This window comes from Erinaceus europaeus, chromosome 1 (genome assembly GCF_950295315.1).
Source record: "Erinaceus europaeus chromosome 1, mEriEur2.1, whole genome shotgun sequence".
Lineage (NCBI taxonomy): Eukaryota > Metazoa > Chordata > Mammalia > Eulipotyphla > Erinaceidae > Erinaceus > Erinaceus europaeus.
The window spans coordinates 75,249,837-75,274,733 of record NC_080162.1 but is presented as its reverse complement, the minus strand read 5'-3'; the positions used below and the strand labels follow the sequence as shown (position 1 = coordinate 75,274,733).

At 41.4% G+C, this 24,897-nt stretch overlaps 1 protein-coding gene across 5 annotated transcripts in view; it reads right to left on the bottom strand.

The window, feature by feature from the left end:
* Window positions 1–307: 307 nt before the first annotated feature.
* Window positions 308–24,897, bottom strand: part of POFUT1 (protein O-fucosyltransferase 1) — a 39,340-nt gene continuing 14,750 nt past the window's right edge. The window contains exons 5-7 of one of the 5 annotated variants that reach the window (XM_007523071.3): window positions 10,102–10,294; window positions 8,379–8,621; window positions 308–4,013 (exon numbers count right to left, since the gene is read on the bottom strand). In XM_007523071.3, coding sequence (XP_007523133.1) covers window positions 3,825–4,013; window positions 8,379–8,621; window positions 10,102–10,294 — 625 coding nt within the window. In that variant the 3' untranslated portion in view covers window positions 308–3,824. Of the gene's footprint in view, window positions 4,014–8,378; window positions 8,622–10,101; window positions 10,295–10,786; window positions 10,917–13,515; window positions 13,597–24,897 lie in introns of those variants that run through there. The other 4 variants (XM_060188578.1, XR_009549120.1, XR_009549123.1 and 1 more) reach the window with 4 other exon arrangements.

Sequence of the window (24,897 nt, the reverse complement as noted above, 5' to 3'; positions counted from 1 at the left end):
ACCATAAGCAAGTTCTGAGTAGTGCTCTGGTCTCTCCCTCTCCCTCCTCTTGCCCCCCTGTATCTTTCTCTCATTAAAATAAAACAAAATATTAGGTCAGGAAGCAGAATTGTGAATACTTGTGATGCCAGTTTCTCCTTACACCCCCAAAATTCTTTGAGCTATCAAATTCACTTCTGGGCATTTAATGGAAAAATTGATATAGAAAAATAAGAGACTTACAAATATAAAAAGTGAAAAATCAGGACCATTCTAAGTTTTTATAACAGGATAACAACAAAACATAGGACACTAGGACACTCACCAGTGAAATGTTATGTCATTAAAAATGTTTATTCAGTTATGTACCAACATAGAAAATATGATACATGGTTAAGTAAAAACTAGGACATTAAACTGTCTACATTGCATGATTTAAAAAAAAAAAGACATCTTTTTTTAAAAAGACTGTTTAAAAAATAACTTTATATAGCCAGAATCTGCCCTCTATCATCTTCAGTGAAAAATCTTTTGCCTGAGTTCCACTGCCTCTCACCTGAACCTGTTTCTACCCTCCCATCTCTTCTTCAATTGACAGTCACAGAGATCCTTCAAAAATAAAAGTAAAAAAAAAAAAAATCATGATCTGTCAGTTAAGCAGATGCAATCTCTCCAAAGAACTCAGTTTTGACTTTACTGCTGTACTCCAGGTCACCTGCCCTGCTCTCGCCACTCCAGCCTTGCTGGCCTCCTTGCTATTCCTTCAAGCATGGCCCCAGTTTCAGCATTCACTGTTTCCTCTGTGGTGGGTGAGCTGCCTCCAGACTCAGAATGTGCTCCTTTTTCTTCCTTCACAGAAGATCTTTAGAGACACTGCCCCGAGCCTCCTAGATTAAGACTGCTTGCCTCTCTGCACCCCGACTCAGTGTTATTTTCTTCCCCATTATACTTATCAACACCTCCCACAACACATTTGTCTATTATGTGTGCTACTTAGTAGGATGCAAATATCCTAGAGAACAAAGACTTTAGGTCTGATTTCCTGCAGTCTGGCACATAGTAGGTCATCAATAAGTGCCTGATGAATTAGAGAATACTTAACTAAATAATCATCCTAGAGAGACGTAAGCCTCATGCAGGCTTTCTGTTTCTTGGGTTATCTCCCCCTCCCTGAAACCTCCTGGAAATGACAGACCTACAGTGGGAACCTAGCGGCTGATCTTTTTCCTATTGAGACTTCTATGACACATACAGCTTAATAGTGTATTTTGTGAATTATGGACAGTAGAGCACAGTGGTTAGCAGTACTGGCTTTTTTTTTTTTTTAAATTATCTTTTTATTTTTTGGATAGAGACAGCCAGAAATTGAGAGGGAAGGGGGTGATAAAGAGGGAGAGAGACAAGAGAGACACCTGCAGCACTGCTTCACCACTCACGAAGCTTTTCCCCTACAGATGGTGACTGGGGGCTCGAACCTGGTTCCTTGTGCATTGTAGCATGTGCACTCAGCCAGGTGTGCCACCACTTGACCCCACACTACTGGCTTTGGAAAGTGAAATTCTAGCTTACCACCAGCAGCTATATGGCCTTGGGAAATCGATGAGAATTTTCTGAGCCATTAATTTTTCTTTGTGCAAAGAAAGGAAATATCAATAGTACCTATTTCCCAGAGCTAAGATGGGGACTAAATTAGAAAGTGCTTCTGAAGGACTTAAGAAGCACAGTGCCTGGCACAGAACAGGTGTGAGACAAGGGGCAGTCAAATTAATCAACAACCACATATATGTCTTTGTCTCTTTCAAATTTACAATGTGCTCTTATATGTGCTTTATCTGATTTAAGCCTTTTAAACAACCCTCTTGGCTTTATCACCACTTTATGGATGAGGAAATTGGGTCAAAGAGAAACAAAGTGCTTGTCTACAGAACACAACTGAAGCTGACTAGAACTCCAGTGCCCTCTCTTTCAGAAATATAAGCTATTATTATTGCCAACACTAATCAAGATGATTTGGATGGTTCATTAGAGTCCATTTGAGGCTATGAACCTCAAATGAATCCAACAAATGAGAGCAATCAGGAAACCACACAGTCTCAATAGCCAAGCTGGCACAGGGGTGTATAACCTCCTATGTTTCTAACTGAGGTTTGCAAATAAGTTTGGAGAAATAAACTACTTCTCAGAGTCCTCCCAGGATCGAAGAAAACATTTTACTTTCCCTGAATGGGAAAACACAAAAGCCCTTTCTTTACTGTCTTACTTAGATGTAGGCAGCAGCTCTAAGCAGCGAACTCCAGCCTTGATGGCTAAGATCTGCAGGTGTCCTACAACCTCTGATGGGGTCTGACCTGACACAAAAACTATTCCATAAAGTGAATCAAGGGAAAAGCTCCTGCCTGGAGCTCTGGGCATGGCTTTCATCAACCTCCTTGACCTTCCCAGGAATGAAAGCTGAAGGAAGTTTTATGGCATAGAGGAGAACAGCAGATGCGACATGAATTTTAGAACCACATGGCCAAAAAATTCACATGCTTTCAGGAGTTAATGATTACTAAAACTGGAGCACCTGAGAAAAAACACAAAGCAAAAAAAAAAAAAAAAAAAAGAACAACAAACACACACAAGTATAACAGTATAAGATTGACAGAGACTTCTCCAAATGGGAAGTCTAATGACTCCCAGGTCCTACACACCTTCAATCTGGTCAGTGGTTATCAAAAATTTCCTTGTGAGATTATGAGATGAGGGCTTTAGTTGCAGAAAGGAGGCTGGAAGAGCAGGAACTAGATGTCAACTTAATGGCAAAATTGTGTCATCAGCCTTCTCAGAACAAGAGATGAAAAAAGGAGAGGGCAGCCTAGAAAGATTCTGCCAGGCTCATTGGCCCCTAGTGATGTGTTATGAGACCTTGATGGTGCCAAGTTTGTGGCAGGCCACAAACTATCAAGAGAATCTGACAACCATGCTCTGAGGGGAGGGGTAGATAGCCTAATGGTTATGCAAAGAGGCTCTCATACCTGAGGTTCCAAAGTCCCAGGTTCAATCCCTCGCACTACCATAGAGTAGAGCCTTGCTCCAGTTAAAAAAAAAGAAAAAGATAAAAAAAAAAAAAAAAGAACTATCCTATAATAATCTGGCTGTATTGATAGCATATGCTCCTTGCTGAGTAAGCAGCATTTAGCTATCTGTGGTATACTGTATAATGACTGATAACTGTATAATGACTGATAACTTTTGTTTGTATAGTGTTGTAGTGGGAAAGCATTAGTGTCTCAAATCCTGAAAGTGACTTAAAAAAGAGGGTTAATAATAGCTCTGGCCAGGTAGCAGGGGTGAGTTTTGAGAGCCACTTTGAGGGGTTATCTGCAAAAGTGGTCAGTCTCTCCACATGGTCCCTGGTCTTATCTATATTCAGTAAGGTCACTTTAGGTGCTTGTTAATAGACTTCACTGATTTTTTTTTACATGAGTAAGTTCTAGGGTGATGATGTCTTATATAAAAATAATAATAATATATAAAACTTTTCTGAAGAGAGTTCAGTGTTCCAGGCTACTCTGAGCAGGGCAGACCAAAAGACAGAAGTCAGTTTGCTTTGCTGATGCGGGAAATTCCCATGTGTGAGGAAGCACATAGGGAGGAGAGATGCTCTGGCTCCAGGAATTTACAAGTCCTATGCCCTGAGACATGGATCATCTTCCTTTTCCATAAAATCCTTGGTACTTTTCTTTGGCTCTAGCAGGTAATAAAGAGGAACCTAGTCCTTGGAGAATCAATCCTGAGAGCATCTTTGGCTGCCAGACCTAGCTAGAGCGACCAGCTCAGACAGGTACGTGCTCCAGTCAGGTTCAGAACTCATCTCGCAAATGAGGGGGGTTGTCCATGCCAAAGAAAGAGGACAGCTTCCCCTGGAGATCCCGTTCCCGCTTCACGAAGGCAGTGAAGGAGGACACACAGTTGCCAATAAAGTGGTCAGCTTGGCCGAGGATGTATAGGTCGATCTGGGCCACTTCAGGCTTCAGGCTCACCACCTTCACCTGCAGGATGAAGGGTAGTGTTTTAGCCAGGTGGTCAGCTCAGCCAGAACCTGTGGCTCCCACCATGACTTTTTCAGCTGCTGAAGGTAGAGCAAGGAAAGGAAGTATGGAGGCTTCACATGTGGGGTTGGGCATTTGCTGCCCAGCAGCTGTCTAGGCCCACTCTTACATGGAACACCTTGCTCCCAAGAATCATTTCCCCACTGCCTGCCTCGGACCCAGATATACAACTCATTCACTTAATACCTTTCCGTGTGTAGTTCCCTTTCCCTGGAATGTCTTTTCTCTACCCATGACATTCCCAACCACACCTAGAAAGGAAGATTAAGTTCTTCCTTTCTCATGAAGTCCTATCCTTTCTCATGAGGGGCTTGTATTCCCTCACCAAACTATGATCAGAACAAACACTCCATACACTCAGTTCTGGTCTCTGAATGCCTCTTAACCACAGTCTTGTTCAATCTAACTCTAAAATAATGCCCAAAGGTGGACCCTTCTTTTGATGGATTATAACTTCCTATGCCCAGTCACTATGATTTCTTCCCTCTTTACATTGGTTCCTTCACTGCCTCTACTTCTTGGCTGCACATGAGAGCAGCCAGAAGAAATTGGGAATGTTTTTAGATATTCCTTCCCTGACCTTCCCTCTACCCCAAGCTGAACCCTCTTAAATGGTGACCTCCTATTATTTAGGTAAAAATGACAAATTTCACATGTAGCCAACAAGGTCCTGTTCAGGCCGCCTCTCTCTACCTCCTGATACCCCTTTGCCCCCATCATGCACTAAGCTCTAGTTACTACCCACCAGGCCCCCTTCCTCCTCAAGACCTTTGTAGATGCTTTTTCCTCTAGGTGCTCCTCTCTTTGCAGATTAACTCTTACTTGACCTTCACTCTGTATCTCAAGTCTTACCTACATAGGAAAGCCCTCCCAGGCCTCCAGAACCTTCATGGCCAGGTACTTTTCTCTATATTCTTAAAGAACTATGTTCTTATTTCAAAGCATATTTCAGTTAGCAGTTTTCACTCCTTAGTGAGTCTCTCTTATATTAGGGTGCCAGGCTAGCATGGGGGTGCCTCTTCCCAGGCGCATACTCTCTGGGCTGGAGAAAACTCGACCGGAGCCAGCTTCGGCTGCTACTCACTCAGCGAGGGAGAAGACTCAGGAACCAAACACGTGGCGAGACAATGCAATGTCTTTATTGATCAGAGAGCCAAGGCTTTTAAAAGACCTGGAAGTGGCAAATCGGAAACGGAAATGGCTAGGAAAGGGGCGGAGAAAGGCAAAATGAAGCTGGAAAGTTAGGAACTTCCTTAGCAACTGTTGCGAGGGTTTTTTTTTTTAAAGATTAAAAAAAAAATTTTATTTATTAATGAGAAAGGAGGAGAGAAAGAACCAGACATCATTCTGGTACATCTGCTGCTGGGGACTGAACTCAAGAACTCATGCTTGAGAGTCCAATGCTTTATCCACTGAGCCACCTCCTGGGACCACAGTTGTGACGGTTTTAACTGGTAGGATTAATAACACCCTGGAGGCAGGGTGGGTCTTGAGGGTAGAAAGAAGAATGGAGTGAGTGGGGATCTTTCAGGCAAAACAATGATTATGTAGATAGGCCACAGTATCAGGAATACAGGGTGCTTTGTGAGCCCTGCTGAGCTCAACTACATCCTCACAATTTCCCGACATTAGGGAAATAAAATAATGATTTACAAGACAGTTGTTGTCACATGGGTACAGTTTCTCACCCTTCTATGGCAGGTGTCTGCCCACCACTCCCACCACCAAAGTAGGTCCTCCTCCACCACTGAACACTGGATCCCCAATGCCCACTCAACCCGCTCCCCTTACTCCCTTCTCAGCGATTCTCTAATTAGCATCCCTCTCCTACACTTGACTAGGGCTGGGGTGTGTTAGTTTATCACTGCTGGCTGGGCTCACCTCAATAAACATCTGTTGAATAAACAAGTGAACAAATTAATCACCTACTCCTAGACCTCTCATGTCCTATTATTATAGTTATTTGAAATATCTATTTTCTTGAGTCTAGATTGTGAATTTCACAGCAAAGAATCAAATTTGATTTACCTTTATTGCTGGTTTAGGAATGGCTCTTCTTAATGGAGGAGCAAGGCTTAGTTAAGGAGGAAGGACTCTGATCCCAGAAAGAAAGGGCTACAGAGTGGTAAAGGGCAAGAACAGTAGGAGGAGCAGGAAATAGAAAATAGCAAGCGGCTTAAGGTATAATAAATTCGTCAACTCTAAAAACTTACACACAAAAACAAAATAAAACAAAACAAAAACTCCCTGGGACTCTCCAAATGCTTCAACTGAGTACAGAGGTGGGGGTGTGTGCATAGAGCTGAAGCTGAAAGTGCTTTGCTGTCAAACAGAGATTTCTGATATAACAAAAATCATCGCTTTACTATTTGGAAGGCAGTGAAGAAATTATACTTATTTAATCATGGCCAAAATCCCCAGAACAATTCCACCCACACCCTGAAACTTACCCACTTTGTGTCATGCCCACTATAATTAGCTCTAAGACCTCTTGAGTAAATCCTATCCTTCTTGGGATTTTGTTTCCTTCAGCTATAAAATGCAGGGGTTGGGTTAGAGGTGCTCCCAGTTGATGGTCTTCTATCAGTGGATGAGTGGGAGAGAAGGCACTGGCTTAGTACTCTTAGGTCTTCCAGCCCACTTCTGGGATAAAGAGAGGAAGGGAACCCATGGCACAAAGCCAAGAACACTACTGCTAGAAAAATACACAGCATTTAAGAATTTCATTCACTGAACAAAATCTTATTTATTGCTTACTATGAACTCAGTCATTTTATTAATACATATTACCTACTCTTCACTGACACAGCACTAAGCACATCATATACTGAATATCTACTACTATTCACTAGTTCTCTCTCTTCCTTTCCTTCTTTCTTTAGGATGAAAGAGACTACAGCGCTGAAGTTTTCTTCAATGTAATGGAGGCCAGGCTCAAACCTAGGTCATATACATGACAAAGTAGTACACTATCAAGTAAGCTATCTCACTGGCCTTGTTCATTGCTTTTCTAAGTCTTTTATTCATCAGTTGCTTACTTCTACTACTGATGACAGTAATATTATTGAGCTCTGTTTACCAGAACTGTTTTAATCTATCTTCTAAAAATGTATTTTTTAAAGTTTTTTTATTTTTTTATTTTATGGGGTGCTGGGGCCTCACCCTTGTACGATACCACTGCTGAGTCGTCTCCCCAGAGCCACTTTTTCCATTCGTTGAAAGATGCACACACCACAGCGCCACCATCTACGAACTGTTCCCCTGATGCTGTCCATAAGGCTCCCATGTAATGCTGGGTGCTTGGACCCAGGACTTCAGGCAAGATAAGATACATGCTCTTCTAGATGAGATATCCCCCACCCTATTTTAATTAATTAATTAGTTAATTAATTAATCATTGCCACCAGGGTCATCACTGGGGCTTGGTGCCTGTACTATGAATCCACTGCTCCCAATAGCGTTTTTTTTCTTTTATTTTTCTAGGATAGAGAGAAATTGAAAGGAGAGGAGGAAAATGGGAGGAAAGGAGAGAAAGACACTTGTAACCCTGCTTCATAGCCCATGAAGCTTCCCCTCCTGCAGGTGGGGGCTGGGGGCTTGAACCTGAGTCCTTGTCCATGTACTGTGTGCACTTTACTGGGTATGCCACTCCTGTTTTAATTTTTTTCATATCTGATTTTCATAATCACCTGTGAGATAGGTACTAATCATGGTTCTATTCTGTAGACAAGGAAACAGAAGCACAACAAGGTAAAGTAACTTGTATAATAAATAGAGCTCAAGCTCTGACTTCAGAGTCCATGCTTTTAATTCCACTGCTATGCTAAATCTCTAACAAGGATCCACTCTTTACAACCTTATTCAACATTTAACAATTGTTCACTACATGTTATGTACTGTCCTAGACACTTGCCTTCCTGGCAGGACCCTAATGAAGTACTTTTTAGCAGGCGAGACTCTGAGAAATAAAACAGTGAGTCAGCCTTGGAACTTGCCTTGGAGGAGCCATAACTCTTGGGAAGAAGACATGTCTCTACACTAGTCTCACCCAGACTAGACTGCACCTCTAGATAAGAAAAAGAGCTGTGACAGGTCCCAGAAGGGATGCATTTGCTACAAGAGAGGAAGGAAACTGGGAGAGTATCTTTGAGGAACGTGCTTAAGCAGGGGATTCAAAGCAGGGGAGGAGTTGAAAAGGAACTGGATGTACAAGCAAAAGCTTGGTGGCAGGAGGGTATAAAGCAGGAAGTGGAACAGTGGGACCAGCCTGGTGTACTTTTTGAGTTCTAGCTGGTTCTTACATACCTTCCCTTTGAAGAGTTGCTGGATCTCAGGCAGGTAACTCTCAGAATCTGTGGCAATGTAGACTGACTGAGCATTCAGCGCCTTCACCCAGAGCTTCACAGCCCGTCTGATTTCCTTCAGGTCAGGGAGGCACATAGTCAGAGTGAGAGGGGCGGCTGTGCTGCGGCTATAGCCCACACACTGTGGAGAGGCCATGAAGTGTGAGCCTGCTGTCCCATCCTTCAGCATGGCACAGGCGTTCTTCTACAGGGTGGGGTGGGGATATAAAATTAAAGACAAGCACTGCCCCAGATACCAGAAGCAAGAAATAATAAGTGAAGGAAAATTAAGTTATATAGGAAGACCCTCAATTATGCTATTTAAAAAAAATCACTGAGGGAGGAGAGAAATACATTAAAACAGTTAACAGTAGTTATTACTGGTTTCCAATTTAAAAAGTGTTTTTCTTGGTTGTACTGCATTATCTGGAACTTCCAGTAGAATTCTGAACCTGGTAGTGATAATGCACAGGCTTATCTGATTTCTGACCTCAGTGGGAACACATGATAGAGCTCGTGAAGTACGTGTCTGCTGTGGGTTTCAGAGAGATAACCTTTATCAGGCTAAGGTGGGTCCCTTCTATTCCTGGTTGGCTGAGTTTTCTTTTCTTTTTTTTTTCTCTTCAAATCGTGAATGAGTGTTGACTTTTTATCAAATATTTTCTTGGCTCCTACTGAGATGATTATATGATTTTTCTCCTTTGGATGTTAAAATAGAAAACTCACTGCATTTCTAGGATAAATTCTGTGTGTGTCATAGGTTCTTTAAATGTTACTGGATTTGACTAATACTCAGGATCTGTACATCTATGTTCTGAAGTGATAAGGGGCTACAGCTTTCTGAGTTGATCTTACCCAAGTTTGGTATTAGTGTTATGCTAATTTCACTATAAAAATAACATTTTATGCTTTTTTATGTTCTAGGAAAATATAAATGGGAGTTATTACTTGAACCTAGGCTAAAGTCACTTATAAAATATATTGTTTTCCTTGTGAAAGGGAGATGGGCAGAAAAGGAGTGCAGTGAATACATGTATGAGTATTTCCTCAATTGTCTCTGATTAATTTTGATTGAGTTCCTATATATCTCACGTCTTCAACTATGAGCATTTCTAGTTGAATATGCTAATATGTATTGGGTTGTCGGAAAAGTCATGATGCATTTTTTCTGTTTTTCTATGCACATACAATGCATATATATGTGTGTATATATATTATGTAAATAATATAAGAAGGTTGTTTCTATTGGTCCTGTTATTTTCATGAATATAGAATAGTCAATGAGGTTTCTGTTCATTTAAGCAGCCTCCAAATTCAGAGGATATCATCTTCATTTCCTGGGAGCCCCACCCAACCTCCAGAACTTGTTTTTCAACAAGGAGTCTACTGGGCTGAGAATCTTTCTAGCTTGTTGCCTGGTATGTAGTGTAGCTTGACTTCTCAATTTAATCAGATGCAAAATGAGGATAAATGTGATAACTGTTAAAGTCAGAGTTGGCAAGCAAGTGTTTTGGAGCCACATTTCTGATATATCAGGATTATGAAACAGTCACATGGTCTTGCCTGGGGAGAGATCTCTCTGACCTAACTAGGACTTGGTATAATGGGTTCAGTGTTAACTCCCACAGACATAGGCCCTGCAAAGGGATACTTCTAAGTCAGTCATGATAGGAAGGTAGAGTTACCCAGTCAGAGCCAATGCGCAGGTGAATGCCCACATACGGCCGGATGAGGTGGGCATGAATCTGGGCCTCTCCCATCCTCACCATCTCATCCGACCATACCATGTACTTCTGGAGAGGTCTATGCTCCTCAAGGACAGGGAACTGGGCTGGGGCCCCTGGCAGGGCAAGCACTGGGTGTTCCTTTGGAGGAAATCTAGACATGAGACAAAATGAGGGGAAGTCAGAGAATGCAGAGAGAGAGAGAGTCTGGCTGCCACCCCCATGGGATATACCAGAGATCTGCCTGCAGAGGGGTCTCGGCAACATGTAAGATGCCTGAGAAATTGCGAAACCCCAAAAGGCTGATAAGAAATCCTGGTGGCGGCAACAGGAATAATATGTGATACTGTCTCGCCGCACAGAATTTACAATCCTCTTTGCTTGTTTAACAATTAAAAGTTTACAGTAGAGAATTCCAGCCTTTTGTATGTCATACTGGCTTCCAATCTGTGGTGTGGTAATTTACCCCAGGGTGGGGTGTCTGGACTGAGCCTTTGCTCTTTTACCCACATGGAAGGATAGGGACGTGTAGCAGCTTCCAGAGGACAATGGACTCGTTACACAGGGAATATGTACACTGGGTGAAACCATACATTCAACACCTCACACACTTACTGATTGCTTACTATGTGCTTGAGTCCGGGGAGCAGGAGATAGGTATAATTCTTGTCCACGTGGAAAGAACCATGAAGTCTGTGAATGTCTATATTATCACTGTCTTTCTTGCTGGACTTCAGCCTTCTGAAGGCAGTGGCTCTATGTGCCTAGGGCAGTATCTGGCACAAATGAGAGTTCAATAACTACTTGCTGGCTGAATGAGGAAGGAGGAAACCTGTGTTCCCTCTTCAGGTAAATGTAGAGTCTATCCTAGCAACATCAAATATCCTGTGGTCCCATAAACTCACAACCCACTGTCAAACTCCTGATCTTAGCATACTTCCCACTCCCTAGAATCCTTTCCCTCTGCCAGCCAAAATCTTTTTTTTTGAAATAATGAAACCAGCACAGTCATTCTGGGAAATAGTCTGGGAGTTTCTTATAAAACCAAACATGTAATTACCATATGACCCAGCAATTATACTCTTGGCATTTATCCCAGAGGAAAACCTATATTAACATGTGAACCAATCAATAAATGAAGTTCCAAGGCAGTTTTGTTCATAAGAGCCCCCAAACTGGAAATAATTTAATGTTGTTCAACAAGTGAACAGTTAAGCAGAATCATTCATACCATGGAAAAACACTGTAATATGGGGCCAGGCGGTGGCGCACCTGGTTAAGTGCATATATCATATTGCACAAGGACTCGTGTTCAAGCCCCTGGTCCCCATCTACAGGGGGGAAACTTCACAAGTAGTGAAGCAGGGCTGTAGGTTACTCTCTCCCTCTCTATCTCTCTCCCTTCTCAATTTCTCTCTCTGTTTCTATCCAATAAATAAATAAAAATTAAAAAAAAGAAAAATACTATAATATAAAGGATCAAATTAGTCACAAAGGCAACAACTTGGATGAATCACAAGGGAATCATAGCAAATGAAAAAGCCAATTCCAAAAAGGTTATATACATATAAATTATCCAGTTTATATAACATTTTTAAATAACTAAAAAACAAAAATCAGATATGGTGAGGAAACTAGTGTCATCAGTCAGGGGAGAGGGTGTGTGTGTGTGTGTTTAGGGAGGTGAGTGTGGTTATAAACTGGACACACAGGATCCTTATGATGTTAGAACTGTTGGGATATCGTAACTATGGTGGTGAATATAAACCCACACACACATTATAAAATTGAATAGAACTGAGAAACACACACACACTAAGCACAAGTAAAGCTGAAGAAATTTGAACAAGATGGGTGGGTGATATCAACGTCAACATCCTGGTTAAGATACTATACTATAGTTTCGCAAAATGTCACCACAGGAGAAAATAGGTAAAGGGCATATGAGATCTCTCTGTATTATTCCTTACAATTGTATGTGAATCTACAATTATGTGAGTAGAAGTTTTAGTTAAAAATCATGCTAGAATTTTTTTTCTTCTTAAGAAACAAGATTTGGGTGCCAGGTGCTTAAATGCACATGGTGCAAAGTGCAAGGACCAGTGAAAGGATCCTGGTTCGAGTCCCTGGCTCCCTACCTGCAGGGGGGCCACTTCACAAGCAGTGAAGCAGGTTTGCAGGTGTCTATCTTTTTCTCCCCCCTGTCTTCCCCTCCTCTCTCAATTTCTCTGTCCTATCCAACAACAACAGCAGCAATAACAATAATGGCAACAAAAAAGGGAAAAAATGGCCTCTAGGAGCAGTGGATTAGTAGTGTAGGCACCGAGCCCCAGCAATAACTCTGGAGGAAAAAAAAAAAAAGAAAGAAAGAAATAAGATTTATTTTATTATTTAAATCACATGAGAGGGGGCTGGGTGGAACACACCCAGTAGCTTGCACATGTTACAATGCACAAGCCCCCTGCCTCCCATCCTTACCCGCAGAGGGAAACTTGACAAGTGGTGAAGTAGTGCTGCAAGTATTTCTTCCTCTCTCTCTCCACTTTCCTTCTCAACTTCTTTCTGTCTTTATTCAATAATAAACAGACAAATAAATAAATCATAGGCGAGAAAAAAAACTAGGGACCAGGTATTCAAGTCTTGCACTGTGCCAACTGCGCTATCTACTATCTACCTGGCTGCTCTTCTTTTCTTTCTTTCTTTTTTCTAATTTTTTAATATTTATTATTTCCCTTTTGTTGCCCTTGTTGTTTTATTGTTGTAGTTATTATTGTTGTTGCTATTGATGTCGTTGTTGTTGGATAGGACAGAGAGAAATGGAAAGAGGAGGGGAAGACAGAGAGGGGGAGAGAAAGACAGACACCTGCAGACCTGCTTCACCTGTGAAGTGACTCCCCTGCAGGTGGGGAGCCGGGGGCTCAAACCAGGATCCTTACACTGGTCCTTGCGCTTTGCACCATGTGCACTTAACCTGCTGCACTACTGCCCAACTCCCGCTGCCCTTCTTTTCAAGATTTATTCTATTTCTGAGAATAAATAGAAGCAGGGGGAAGCAGAGCATCACTCTGGTATATGTAGTACGGGGGGTGATCAAGCTGGGAAGCTCAGACATACACACATATTACCCAAATTAGCAAGATAGTAATACTGTTTTCAGATTAAGAAAATACACACCTAAATAAAAGTTATATATTTTATCATATAGTCCCTTTTCCTCTTCCAGAAAATATTGTAATTTAATGCATGATAACTAATAAAAATGTTTTCATTAATCATAGAAAAAAACCATTCTGTGCACTTGCTATACATTGTAATGGTAAAAGCATGATCTGTTGAGGCTGACCGCTTCATTCTAATGTTGACTATGCCACTTACAAGCTCGGGCAAATGACTTAGTCCCTCTGTTCCTTAATTCTTGTTCCTCATCTCTATAGCAGAGCTGGTAATAGTTCCAACCTAACAGGACAGTTGAGAAGATTAAATGGATTTATAGAAGGAAAATATTAGATTATTATTTTTACTATTACTATTATTATTTAACCAGAGCACTACTCAGCCCTGGATCATGGTGGTGCTGAGGAGTGAACCTAGAACCTCAAAGCTTCAAGCCTAAAAGTCGTCTACACAGTCTCTTCCCAACCCTAAGAAAAGCATTTGGAACAATGCCTGGCACACCAAACACTTAGACAATTTTAATGTTAACAGCAGCAGAATTTTTGCTATCATCACAGTGCATGTACCCTGTTTCAAGTTTTAAAAACATCCTATTTCATGTGGTATAGGAGGTAGTGTAGTGGCTAAAGCGCTGGACTGTCGTGAGCTGAGCTGTCAGCGTGAGGTGCTAAGTTTAATCCCTGGGAACACATGTACCAGAGTGATGTCTGGTACCTTCTGGTCTCCTATCTTTCTTATAAATAAATAAGGGGCCAGGAGGTGGTGCACCTGGTTAAACATATATATTACAGTGCACAAGGACTTGGGCTCAAGCCCCTGGTTCCCACCTGCAGGGGGAAAACTTCTTAAGTGGTGAATCAGGGCTGTGGGTGTCTATCCAACAGTAAATAAATAAGATTTTTAAAATATATTTTTTAAAAAGGATAGAAAAAATTAAAAAATCTAAAATTAAATCTAAAAATTCTATTTCAGGGAGGGTAGACGAGTATACACATCCCCATATTAAGGACCTGGGTACAAGCTTCTAGTTCCCATCTACAGGGAGAAGCCTCACAAGTAGTGGAGCAGGAGCTGTAGGCAGCTCTCCTTCTCCCTGTCTCTCATGCTCTAAAAAATAAAAAGGCTGGGTGGGGACAGATAGCATAATGGTTATGCAAGGAGAGTCTCACGCCTGAGTCTCTAAAGTCTCATGTTCAATCCCCCACATCACCATAAACCAGAGCTAAGCACTGCTCTGGTCAAAATAATAAATAAATAAATAAATAAATAAGCTACCAGGAACAGTGAAGTCATGTAGCCACTGAGCCCCAGTGATAATGCTGGTGGCAAAAATAAAGTAAAATTCCATTTTACTTTATTTATTATCTTTGTTTACTTTTTGGATAGAGACAGCCAGAAATTGAGAGGGAAGGGGATGATAGAGAAGGTGAGAGACAGAGAGACAACTGCAGTGCTGCTTCACCACTTGTGTCCCTGCAGGTGGGGACCGGGGGCTCGAACCTGCATCCTTGTACACTATAACATGTGTGCTCAGCCAGGTGTGCTACCACTCAGCCCCGTAAAATTATTTTTTTTTAAAGTATTTATTTATTCTCTTTTGTTGCCCTTGTTTTTTATTGTAGTTATTATTGTTGTTGTTACTGATGTCGTTGTTGTTGGATAGGACAGAAATGGAGAGAGGCGGGGAAGACAGAGAGGGGGAGAGAGAGATAGACACCTGCAGACCTGCTTCACCGCTAGTGAAGTGACTCCCCTGCAGGTGGGGAGCTGAGGGCTCGAACAGGGATCCTTAAGCTGGTCCTTGTGCTTTTTGCCACCTGCGCTTAACCCACTGCGCTACATACAGCCTGACTTCCAAAATTCTATTTTAGAATATAGGAGAAAGCTTACCCAATGGGGCACATGTGTTACCATATGTGAAGCCCCCTAACCACATGAGAGCACCACAGAACCAGGGGAAGTTCCATCCATGGCAGAACAGAGTTGTAGTGACTCCCTCTTTCTCTGGTTGCCTCTTTCTTCCTCCATCTGTACCCCACCCCCATCTGAAATTAAAAAGAATGGGGGAGGGGTGTTCCAGGAACAGTGAAATCACTTATGTGTAAGGTCCCTGAGCACCAAGTAAATTCTACTTTAGCAGCAGGAGTGGAAGTTCAGCTGAGTCTATCATGTGTGAGTCTATCATGTGTGTGTGTTTTGCGCACCCAGTACCTAGAATAGGTCTCAACACAGAATAGATACAATAAATATTTTTAATAAATTTATTTATTAAATTAATAAATGAGGAGGATTCAGAGATCTCACCAGAAAGATCAAGTCAGACTGTCAGATGTTAGAGGACAAAGAAGTGAATATTAACTGAATATCTATGAAGGGGACAGGGCCTTAGTCAAGCTTCCTTTGGATGATACTTTATTTTTGTGTTAGTGCCAGGGTTGCTACAAGCTGATTTTTTTTTTTTCAGTAAAAGAGAGACAGAGGGGCCCGGTGGTGGCACATCTGGTTAAGCACACACATTCTGTAGGGGGGAGGCTTCATGAATAGCTAAGCAGGTCTATAGATGTCTTTCTCTCTCTCTTTCTCTGTCCTCTCACTTTCTCTCTGTACTATCAAATAAAATAGAAAGAAAAAAAATGTCTGCTGGGAGCCATGAATTCACAGTATTGGTACACATGCTGGGGAAAAAAAAGATAATGGGGTTGCAGACTGGGAGGTAGTGCAGTGGATAGGATTCTGGATTCTCAGACATGAATTCCCAAGTTTGAGCCCCTGCATCCCATGTGCCAGGGTAAGGTTCTGGTTCTCTCTCACTCTCACTCCCCGCCCCTCTCATTAATAAATAAACACATCATAAAGAAAGAGAGAAAGGCAGAAAGACAGGAAGGAAGGAAGAAAGAAAGAAAGAAGGAATGAAGGAAGAATAATGGTGGAATCAAGATCTAGTATGGAAAGGAAGCTTGATCAGCTCTGTCTGCCCCTTGATGCTCACTCACTCTAGGTCAGGCCCTTGGGCTGGGCACTGTCCAGTTGAAGAATGTGTTTTCTTCTTCTTTTCAGAGCAGTGACCCTCTGGGGATCTACAGCACCAGACTTTATTTTTTAAAACAGTATTATCATTTTTTAATTTTATTTTAATGAGAGAAATACAGAGACACAGTAAAAGACCAGAGTACTGCTCAGCTCTGGCTTATGGTGCTGCTGGAGATTGAACCTGGGACCTCAGAACTTCAGGCATGAGAGTTTTGCATAACCATTATGCTGTCTCCCCAGCCCCCGAAACTTTACTGAGATCCCCACTACAGTGTGCATTTATGTGCCCAGTGCGCATCTCTATAGGACCAGCTAGTGAACACCAGTGCAGAGCACACTGCAATATGCACAAGGCAATCTTGCTCTCAGGATCCTTGCCACAAAGAACTACCTTTCCATCTAGTTCTTTTTTGTTTTTAAATATTTATTCTCTTTTGTTGCCCTTGTTGTTTTATTGTTGCTGTAGTTATTGATGTTGTCATTGTTGGATAGGACAGAGATAAATGGAGAGAGGAGGGGAAGACAGAGAGGGGGAGAGAAAGACAGACACCTGAAGACCTGCTTCACTTTTTGTGAAGCAACTCCTATGCAGGTGGGGAGCTGGGGGCTCGAACCTGAATCAATCCGTTGGTCCTTGAGCTTTGTGCTACATGTGTTTAACCCACTGCGCTACCACCCGAATCCTTCCCCGCCACACACACTTTTTTTTTTCCCTCCAGGGTTATTGCTGGGGCTCGGTGCTTGCGCTACAAACTCACTGCTCCTGGAGGCTATTTTTCCCTTTTGTTGCTCTTGTTTATCATCATTGTTATTGCTGTCGTTGTTGTTGGATAGGGCAGACAGAAATCATGAGAGGAAGGGAAGATGGGGGTAAGAAAGATAGACATCTGCAGACCTGCTTCACTGCTTGTAAAGTGAAGCCCCTGCAGGTGGGGAGCCAGGGGCTTGAACTGGGAACCTTTCGCTGGTCACTGCGCATTGTGCCATGCCCTTAACTCGCGGTGCTACCGCCCAGCCCCCTCCCTTTAGTTCTTTGCAGGTTGACTCCTTCTCATGCTGCCATTCTCAGTCTGTCGGTGACATCTCAACTGTTTATGTCCTCTCAAAAAGGCTTCAGCCAGGGAGAATAAGCCAGAAGCAAGTGTCCACTATCAGAAAAATGCTTAAAATACACTATCTTGGACTGTATTCAGTATATTGCACCAAAGTAAAAGTAAAAGACCTTGGGTGGGTGGGTGGGGAAGAGTTCAGGCCCTGGAATATTATGGCAGAGGACCTAGTGGGGGTTGTACTGTTATGTGGGAAACTGAGAAATGTTATACATGTACAAATTATTGTATTTACTGTCTACTGTAAACAGTAATCCCCAAATAAAGAAATAAAAAAATGAAAAAAATACACTTTCAAGTTCACTAATATAAAACATTCACAGACTTCTTATCAGATTGCTTCACCAGAGTTGACAGAGATGTATATGCTGCAAAGCATGAGTGAACCTTCTTAGACATGCAGCCTGGTCAAACCTTTTAGCTCTGACAACTGACCATGAGTTGATCCCTGACTACTATGATAAGCCATGAGAAAGAAGTACAGAGCTGGGCTGGCAAAATATTGGTTTGCTGGAAAAGCATAGAAAAACACAGGAAAATATATCTCAACTTTTCTGACAACATAATAGCTCACTTGGATAACATCCTGCTTCAAGACCCAGATTCAAGCTTGGTACCACTGCAGTGAAGGAAGTTTCAGTGCTGTGGTCTCTTTCACTCTTTCTCCTTCTCTGCCTCTCTCTCTCTCTTTAGAATTATTATCTTTATTTGTTTATTGGATAGAGACAGTTAGAAATTGAGAGGCAAGGGGGAGGTAGAGAGGGAGAGAGGCAGAGAGACACCTGTAACATTGCTTCACCACGAGCAAAGCTTTCCCCCTGCAGGTGGGAATCGAGGGTTAGAACCTGGGTTTTCAGGAGTTAGCAGCAGCGCAGCGAGTTAAGCGCAGTGGCGCAAAGCTCAAGAACTGGCGGAAGGATCCCGGTTCGAGCCCCAGCGCCCCACCTGTAGGGAAGTCGTTTCACAGGCGGTGAAGCAGGTCTGCAGATGTCTATCTTTCTCTCCTCTGTCTTCCCTGCTCTCTCCATTTCTCTCTGTCCTATCCAACAATGACAACATCAATAACAACAATAATAACTATAACAACAACAACAAAAAAAGGGCAACCAAAACGGAAAATCAATAATAATGAAAAAAGAACCTGGGGAGGCGGAACTATGAGCAGCAGCAGACCGCTTTCTCTCCTCTCCTCTCCTCTCCTCTCCTCTCCTCTCCTCTCCTCTCCTCTCCTCTTCTCCCCTCCCCTCCCCTCCTCTCCCCTCCCCTCCCCTCCCCATCTCTCCTCTCCTGGATCAACTAGGAATACCAAAGGAGACCACCCAGGACCAAAACAAGGCAGGACTAGAATGACCACAGGAAGCCACTAAATCACCGGTGAGTACAAACACGTGTGGCTGGTGACAGAGAGGAGAGATTAAGTGACTGCTAACAGTCCAGCAGTTTATCAGTTGAGACACCACCTCCAGTCTACTCCACCAACAAGGGGACAGCTGAAGGGAGGAGAGGACTCCCCAGAGTCTCACCAAGTGCAAATCTGAGTCTCCATTGCTACTGCCCACAGAATTTGGAGCAGCAACAGGGAGGGACACCAGGGGACAGAGATCTAACCAGGAAACTCAGGAGAAGACCTATACCTCGGTGGCATAGCTGAGGCGCTGTGAAAGTCTCTTTGCATAAGCACTGGATTATCTCTGCCCCACCCTACTTTATCTCTTGGTCAGGAGTCAGTGATTAAGCTGAAGCCTATTGATAGTTTAAAAGCCCTCAGGCTCCCATAGCTTACAGGGAAGAAAAAAAAAGAGGCTTTTAAAAAACTGAGCTCCAACTCAGGGATTAAAATACTATTGAAAAAACTGTTAACTTCCACCACTGTGAACCCTTTAATTAACTTACTTAGACACAAGTCAATCCAGGCAATAGTGATAGTAATTTGAAAAGTACTGATAAAGGGAACTCATAACATAATATATAAAATGGTTAAAACAAGAAGAAGAAATATTGGAGAATTGAACCAGGACAAGAGTCCAGCTAAAAGTCCTCCAGAGGATGAAGCACAAAATAACGAGTTCAACATCCAAACATTAGCTAAGGAAATAATAACAGGAGTGAGTAAAGAATTTGAAAAAATTGTAATCAGAAATACAGGAACAACAAATGAGACTATGGAAGAAAATACTAATTATCTCATGGTTATTAGAGAGCTGAAAGCTGAAATCGCTGAGTTAAGAACGCAACTAGTTGAACAATCTAAAACAGTATCAGAACAGGGCAACAAAATAAATGAACTCCAGAAAACAGTAAAGGGCAGAGAGAATAGAACCTATGAGGCTGAAGACAGAATTAGCAAGATTGAGGATGAATTAGAGACAACTAAAAAAGAAGTAAGAGATCTCAAAAAGAGATTAATAGATGCTGAAAACAACAACAGAGTCCTATGGGATGACTTCAAAAGAAACAATATACGCATTATTGGCATATCAGAGGAAGAAAGAGAAGGAGAGGAAGAAAGCATTCTCCAGGCCATAATAGCTGAAAAGTTCTCTAGTCTAGACAACATCAAAGACATAAAGATTCAAGAAGCCCAGAGGGTCCCAAACAGAATTAACCCAGACCTAAAGACACCAAGACACATCATATCTAGAATGGAAAGGAATAAGGATAAAGAAAGGATGCTCAAGGCTGCAAGAGAAAAACAAAGAGTCACCTACAAAGGAAAACCCATAAGATTAGCAGCAGACTTCTCCAAACAAACACTACAGGCCAGAAGAGAATGGCAAGATATCTATTGAGTGCTCAATGAGAAAGGCTTTCAACCAAGATTACTATATCCTGCTAGACTGTCATTCAGACTAGATGGAGGCATCAAAACCTTCTCAGACAAGCAGTAGTTGAAGGAATCAACTATCACCAAGCCTGCCCTGAAAGAAGTTCTGAAAGGTCTCCTATAAACAATCAGACCACCACAAATAGGCCATATATCAAAACAGTCTAAAACTCTACAAGAATGGCGTTAAAATATCTTCAATCTTTGATATCAATAAATGTCAATGGCCTGAATTCACCAATTAAAAGACACAGAGTAGGAAGATGGATCAGAAAACACAACCCAACAATATGCTGTCTAGAGGAAACCCACCTAACTCAACAAGACAAACACAGACTTAAAGTGAAAGGATGGAAAAACTATCATACAAGCCAATGGCCCACAGAAAAGGGCAGCAACAGCTATTCTCATATCTGACACGATAGACTTTAAAATAGATAAGATTAAAAAAGATAGAAATGGACACTACTTAATGCTCAGAGGATCAGTCAATCAAGAGGACTTAACAATTATTAACATCTATGCACCCAATGAGAAGCCATCTAAATACATCAAACTTCTACTGAAAGAGCTACAACAATATATTAACAGCAACACAATCATAGTAGGGGACTTCAACACCCCACTCTCTCAACTTGACAGATCATCCAGGCAGAAAATCAATAAAGACATAAGGGAGCTAAATGAAGAGATAGATAAACTAGAACTATTGGACATTTTCAGAGTGATTCATCCCAAAAAACTGGAATACAGATTTTACTCAAATCCACATGGGTCATTCTCAAGGATAGACCATATGTTAGGCCATAAAGACAGCATCAGCAAATTCAAGAGCATTAAAATTATCCCAAGCATCTTCTCAGACCACAGTGGAATTAAACTAACACTTAACAATCAACAAAAGATTAGTAACAGTCCCAAAATGTGGAAGCTCAACAGTACACTTCTTAACAACTTCTGGGTCAAAGAGGAAATCAAGGAAGAAATCAAAATGTTTTGAGACTTCAATGAAAATGAAGACACAAGCTATCAAAATATTTGGGACACAGCTAAAGCAGTACTAAGAGGGAAGTTCATAGCTATACAAGCACACATTAGGAAACAAGAAAAAGCACAAATAAACAGCCTGATTGCACATCTTAAAGACCTAGAAGAAGAACAACAAAGGAATCCTAAAGCAACCAGAAGGACAGAAATCACTAAAGGTAGGGCAGAAATAAATAACACTGAGAATAAGATCAATGAAAGTAAATGTTGGTTCTTTGAAAGAGTGAACAAAATCGACAAACCTTTAGCCAGACTCACAAAACAAAAAAGGGAGAAGACCCAAATAAATCGGATAGTAAATGAAAGAGGAGATATCACAACAGACACCACAGAAATTCAACATATCATGCGAGGCTTCTATGAACAACTATATGCCACCAAGCTAGAGAACCTGAACGAAATGGACGATTTCCTAGATACCTACCAACTTCCAAAACTAAGTAAAGAGGAAGTGGATAACAGGAATAGGCCCATCACAGCTAATGAAATTGAAACAGTTATCAAAAATCTTCCCAAAAATAAAAGTCCTGGACAAGATGGTTTTACAAATGAATTCTACAAACCATCAAAGAGGAACTAATACCTCTATTTTTAAAAGTCTTCCAGAAGATTGAAGACACTGGAATACTCCCTGCCAGCTTCTATGAAGCCAACATCTCTCTGATACCAAAGCAGACAGGGACACAACCAAAAAAGAAAACTACAGACCAATATCTCTGATGAACATAGATGCTAAAATACTGAACAAAATTCTAGCCAACCGGATACAGCAGTATATTAAAAAGATTGTTCATCATGACCAAGTGGGGTTTATCCCAGGCATGCAAGGTTGGTTTAATATACGTAAATCAGTCAATGTGATCCACCACATCAACAAAAGCAAGGCCAAAAACCACATGGTCATATCAATAGATGCAGAGAAAGCCTTTGACAAAATACAACATCCCTTTATGATCAAAACACTACAAAAAATGGGAATAGATGGAAAATTCCTCAAGATAGTGGAATCTATATATAGCAAACCTACAGCCAACATCATACTCAATGGTGAAAAACTAGAAGCATTTCCACTCAGATCAGGTACTAGACAGGGCTGCCCACTATCACCATTACTATTCAACATAGTGTTGGAAGTTCTTGCCATAGCAATCAGGCAGGAGCAAGGAATTAAAGGCATACAGATTGGAAGAGAAGAAGTCAAACTCTCCCTATTTGCAGATGACATGATAGTATACACGGAAAAACCTAAGGACTCCAGCAAGAAGCTTTTGGAAATCATCAGGCAATACAGTAAGGTGTCAGGCTACAAAATTAACATTCAAAAGTCAGTGGCATTCCTCTATGCAAACACTAAGTTAGAAGAAATTGAAATCCAGAAATCAATTCCTTTTACTATAGCAACAAAAACAATAAAATATCTAGGAGTAAACCTAATCAAAGAAGTGAAAGACTAGTTGTATACTGAAAATTATGAGTCACTACTCAAGGAAATTGAAAAAGACACAAAGAAGTGGAAAGATATTCCATGTGCATGGGTTGGAATAATTAACATCATCAAAATGAATATACGACCTAGAGCCATCTACAAATTTAATGCTATCCCCATCAAGATCCCAAGCACATTTTTTAGGAGAATAGAAAAACTGCTACAAATGTTTATCTGGAACCAGAAAAGACCTAGAATTGCCAAAACAATCTTGAGGAAGAAAAAAAAAAAACAGAACCGGAGGCATCACATTCCCAGATTTCAAACTGTATTATAGGGCCATTGTCATCAAAACTTCTTGGTACTGGAACATGAATAGACACACTGACCAGTGGAATAGAATTGAGAGCCCAGAAATGAGGCCCCACACCTATGGACATCTAATCTTTGACAAAGGTGCCCAGACTATTACATGGGGAAAGCAGAGTCTCTTCAACAAATGGTGTTGGAAACAATGGGTTGAAACATGCAGAAAAATAAAACTGAATCACTGTATTTCACCAAATACAAAAGTAAATTCCAAGTGGATCAAGGACTTGGATGTTAGACCAGAAGCTATCAGATACTTAGAGGAAAATATTGGCAGAACTCTTTTCTGCATACTTTTTAAAGACATTTTCAATGAAACGAATCCAATAACAAAGAAGACTTAGGCAAGTATAAACCTATGGGCCTACATCAAATTAAAAAACTTCTGCACAGCAAAGAAACCACTAGCCAAACCAAGAGACCCCTCACAGAATGGGAGAAGATCTTTACATGCCATACATCAGATAAGAGTTTAATAACCAACATATATAAAGAGCTTGCCAGACTCAATAACAAGACAACAAATAACCCTATCCAAAAATGGGGGGAGGACTTGGACAGAATATTCACCACAGAAGAGATCCAAAAGGCTGAGAAACACATGAAAAAATGCTCCAAGTCTCTGATTGTCAGAGAAATGCTAATAAAGACAAGAATGAGAAATCACTTCACTCCTGTGAGAATGTCATACATCAGAAAAGGTAATAGCAGCAAATGCTGGAGAGGGTGTGGGGTCAAAGGAACCCTCCTACACTGCTGGTGGGAATGTCAATTGGTCCAACCTATGTGGAGAACAGTCTGGAGAACTCTCAGAAGGCTAGAAATGGACCTACCCTATGACCCTGCAATTCCTCTCCTGGGGACAGATCCTAAGGAACCCAACACACCCATCCAAAAAGATCTGTGTACACATATGTTCTTGGCAGCACAATTTGTAATAGCCAAAACCTGGAAGCAACCCAGGTGTCCAACAACACATGAGTGGCTGAGCAAGTTGTGGTATATATACACAATGGAATACGACTCAGCTATAAAAAATGGTGACTTCACCATTTTCAGCCGATCTTGGATGGACCTTGAAAAAATCATGTTGAGTGAAATAAGTCAGAAACAGAAGGATGAATATGGGATGATCTCACTCTCAGGCCGAAGTTGAAAAACAAGACCAGAAAAGAAAACACAAGTAGAACCTGAAATGTAATTGGCATATCTCTCCGAAGTAAAAGACTGTGGGGTGGGTGGGTGGGGAGAATACAGGTCCATGAAGGATGATAAATGACATAGTGGGGGTTGTACTGTTAAATGGGAAACTGGGGAATATTATGCATGTTCAAACTATTGTATTTACTATTGAATGTAAAACGTTAATTCCCCAATAAAGAAATAAATTAAAAAAAAAAAAAAAGAACCTGGGTTCTTATTTTCAACCAGGTGTGCCACCACCCAGTCCCCTGCCTCTCTATCTCTATCTTAAAAAAAAAAAAGTACTGGGGGGTCTGTGGTAGGGCAGTGGGTGAAGTGCACATGGCGCAAAGTGAAAGTGCCAGTATAAAGATCCAGGTTTGAGCCCCTGGCTCCCCACCTGCAGGGGGGTCGCTTCACAGCAGTGAAGCAGATATGCAGGTGTCTATCTTTCTTTCTTCCTCTCTTGCTTTCTCTCTGTCCTATTCAACAACAATGACATCAATAACAATAATCATAACCACAACAATGATAAAACAACAAGGGCAACAAAAGGGGAAAAATAGCCTCTGGGAGCAGTGGATTCCTGGTGTAGG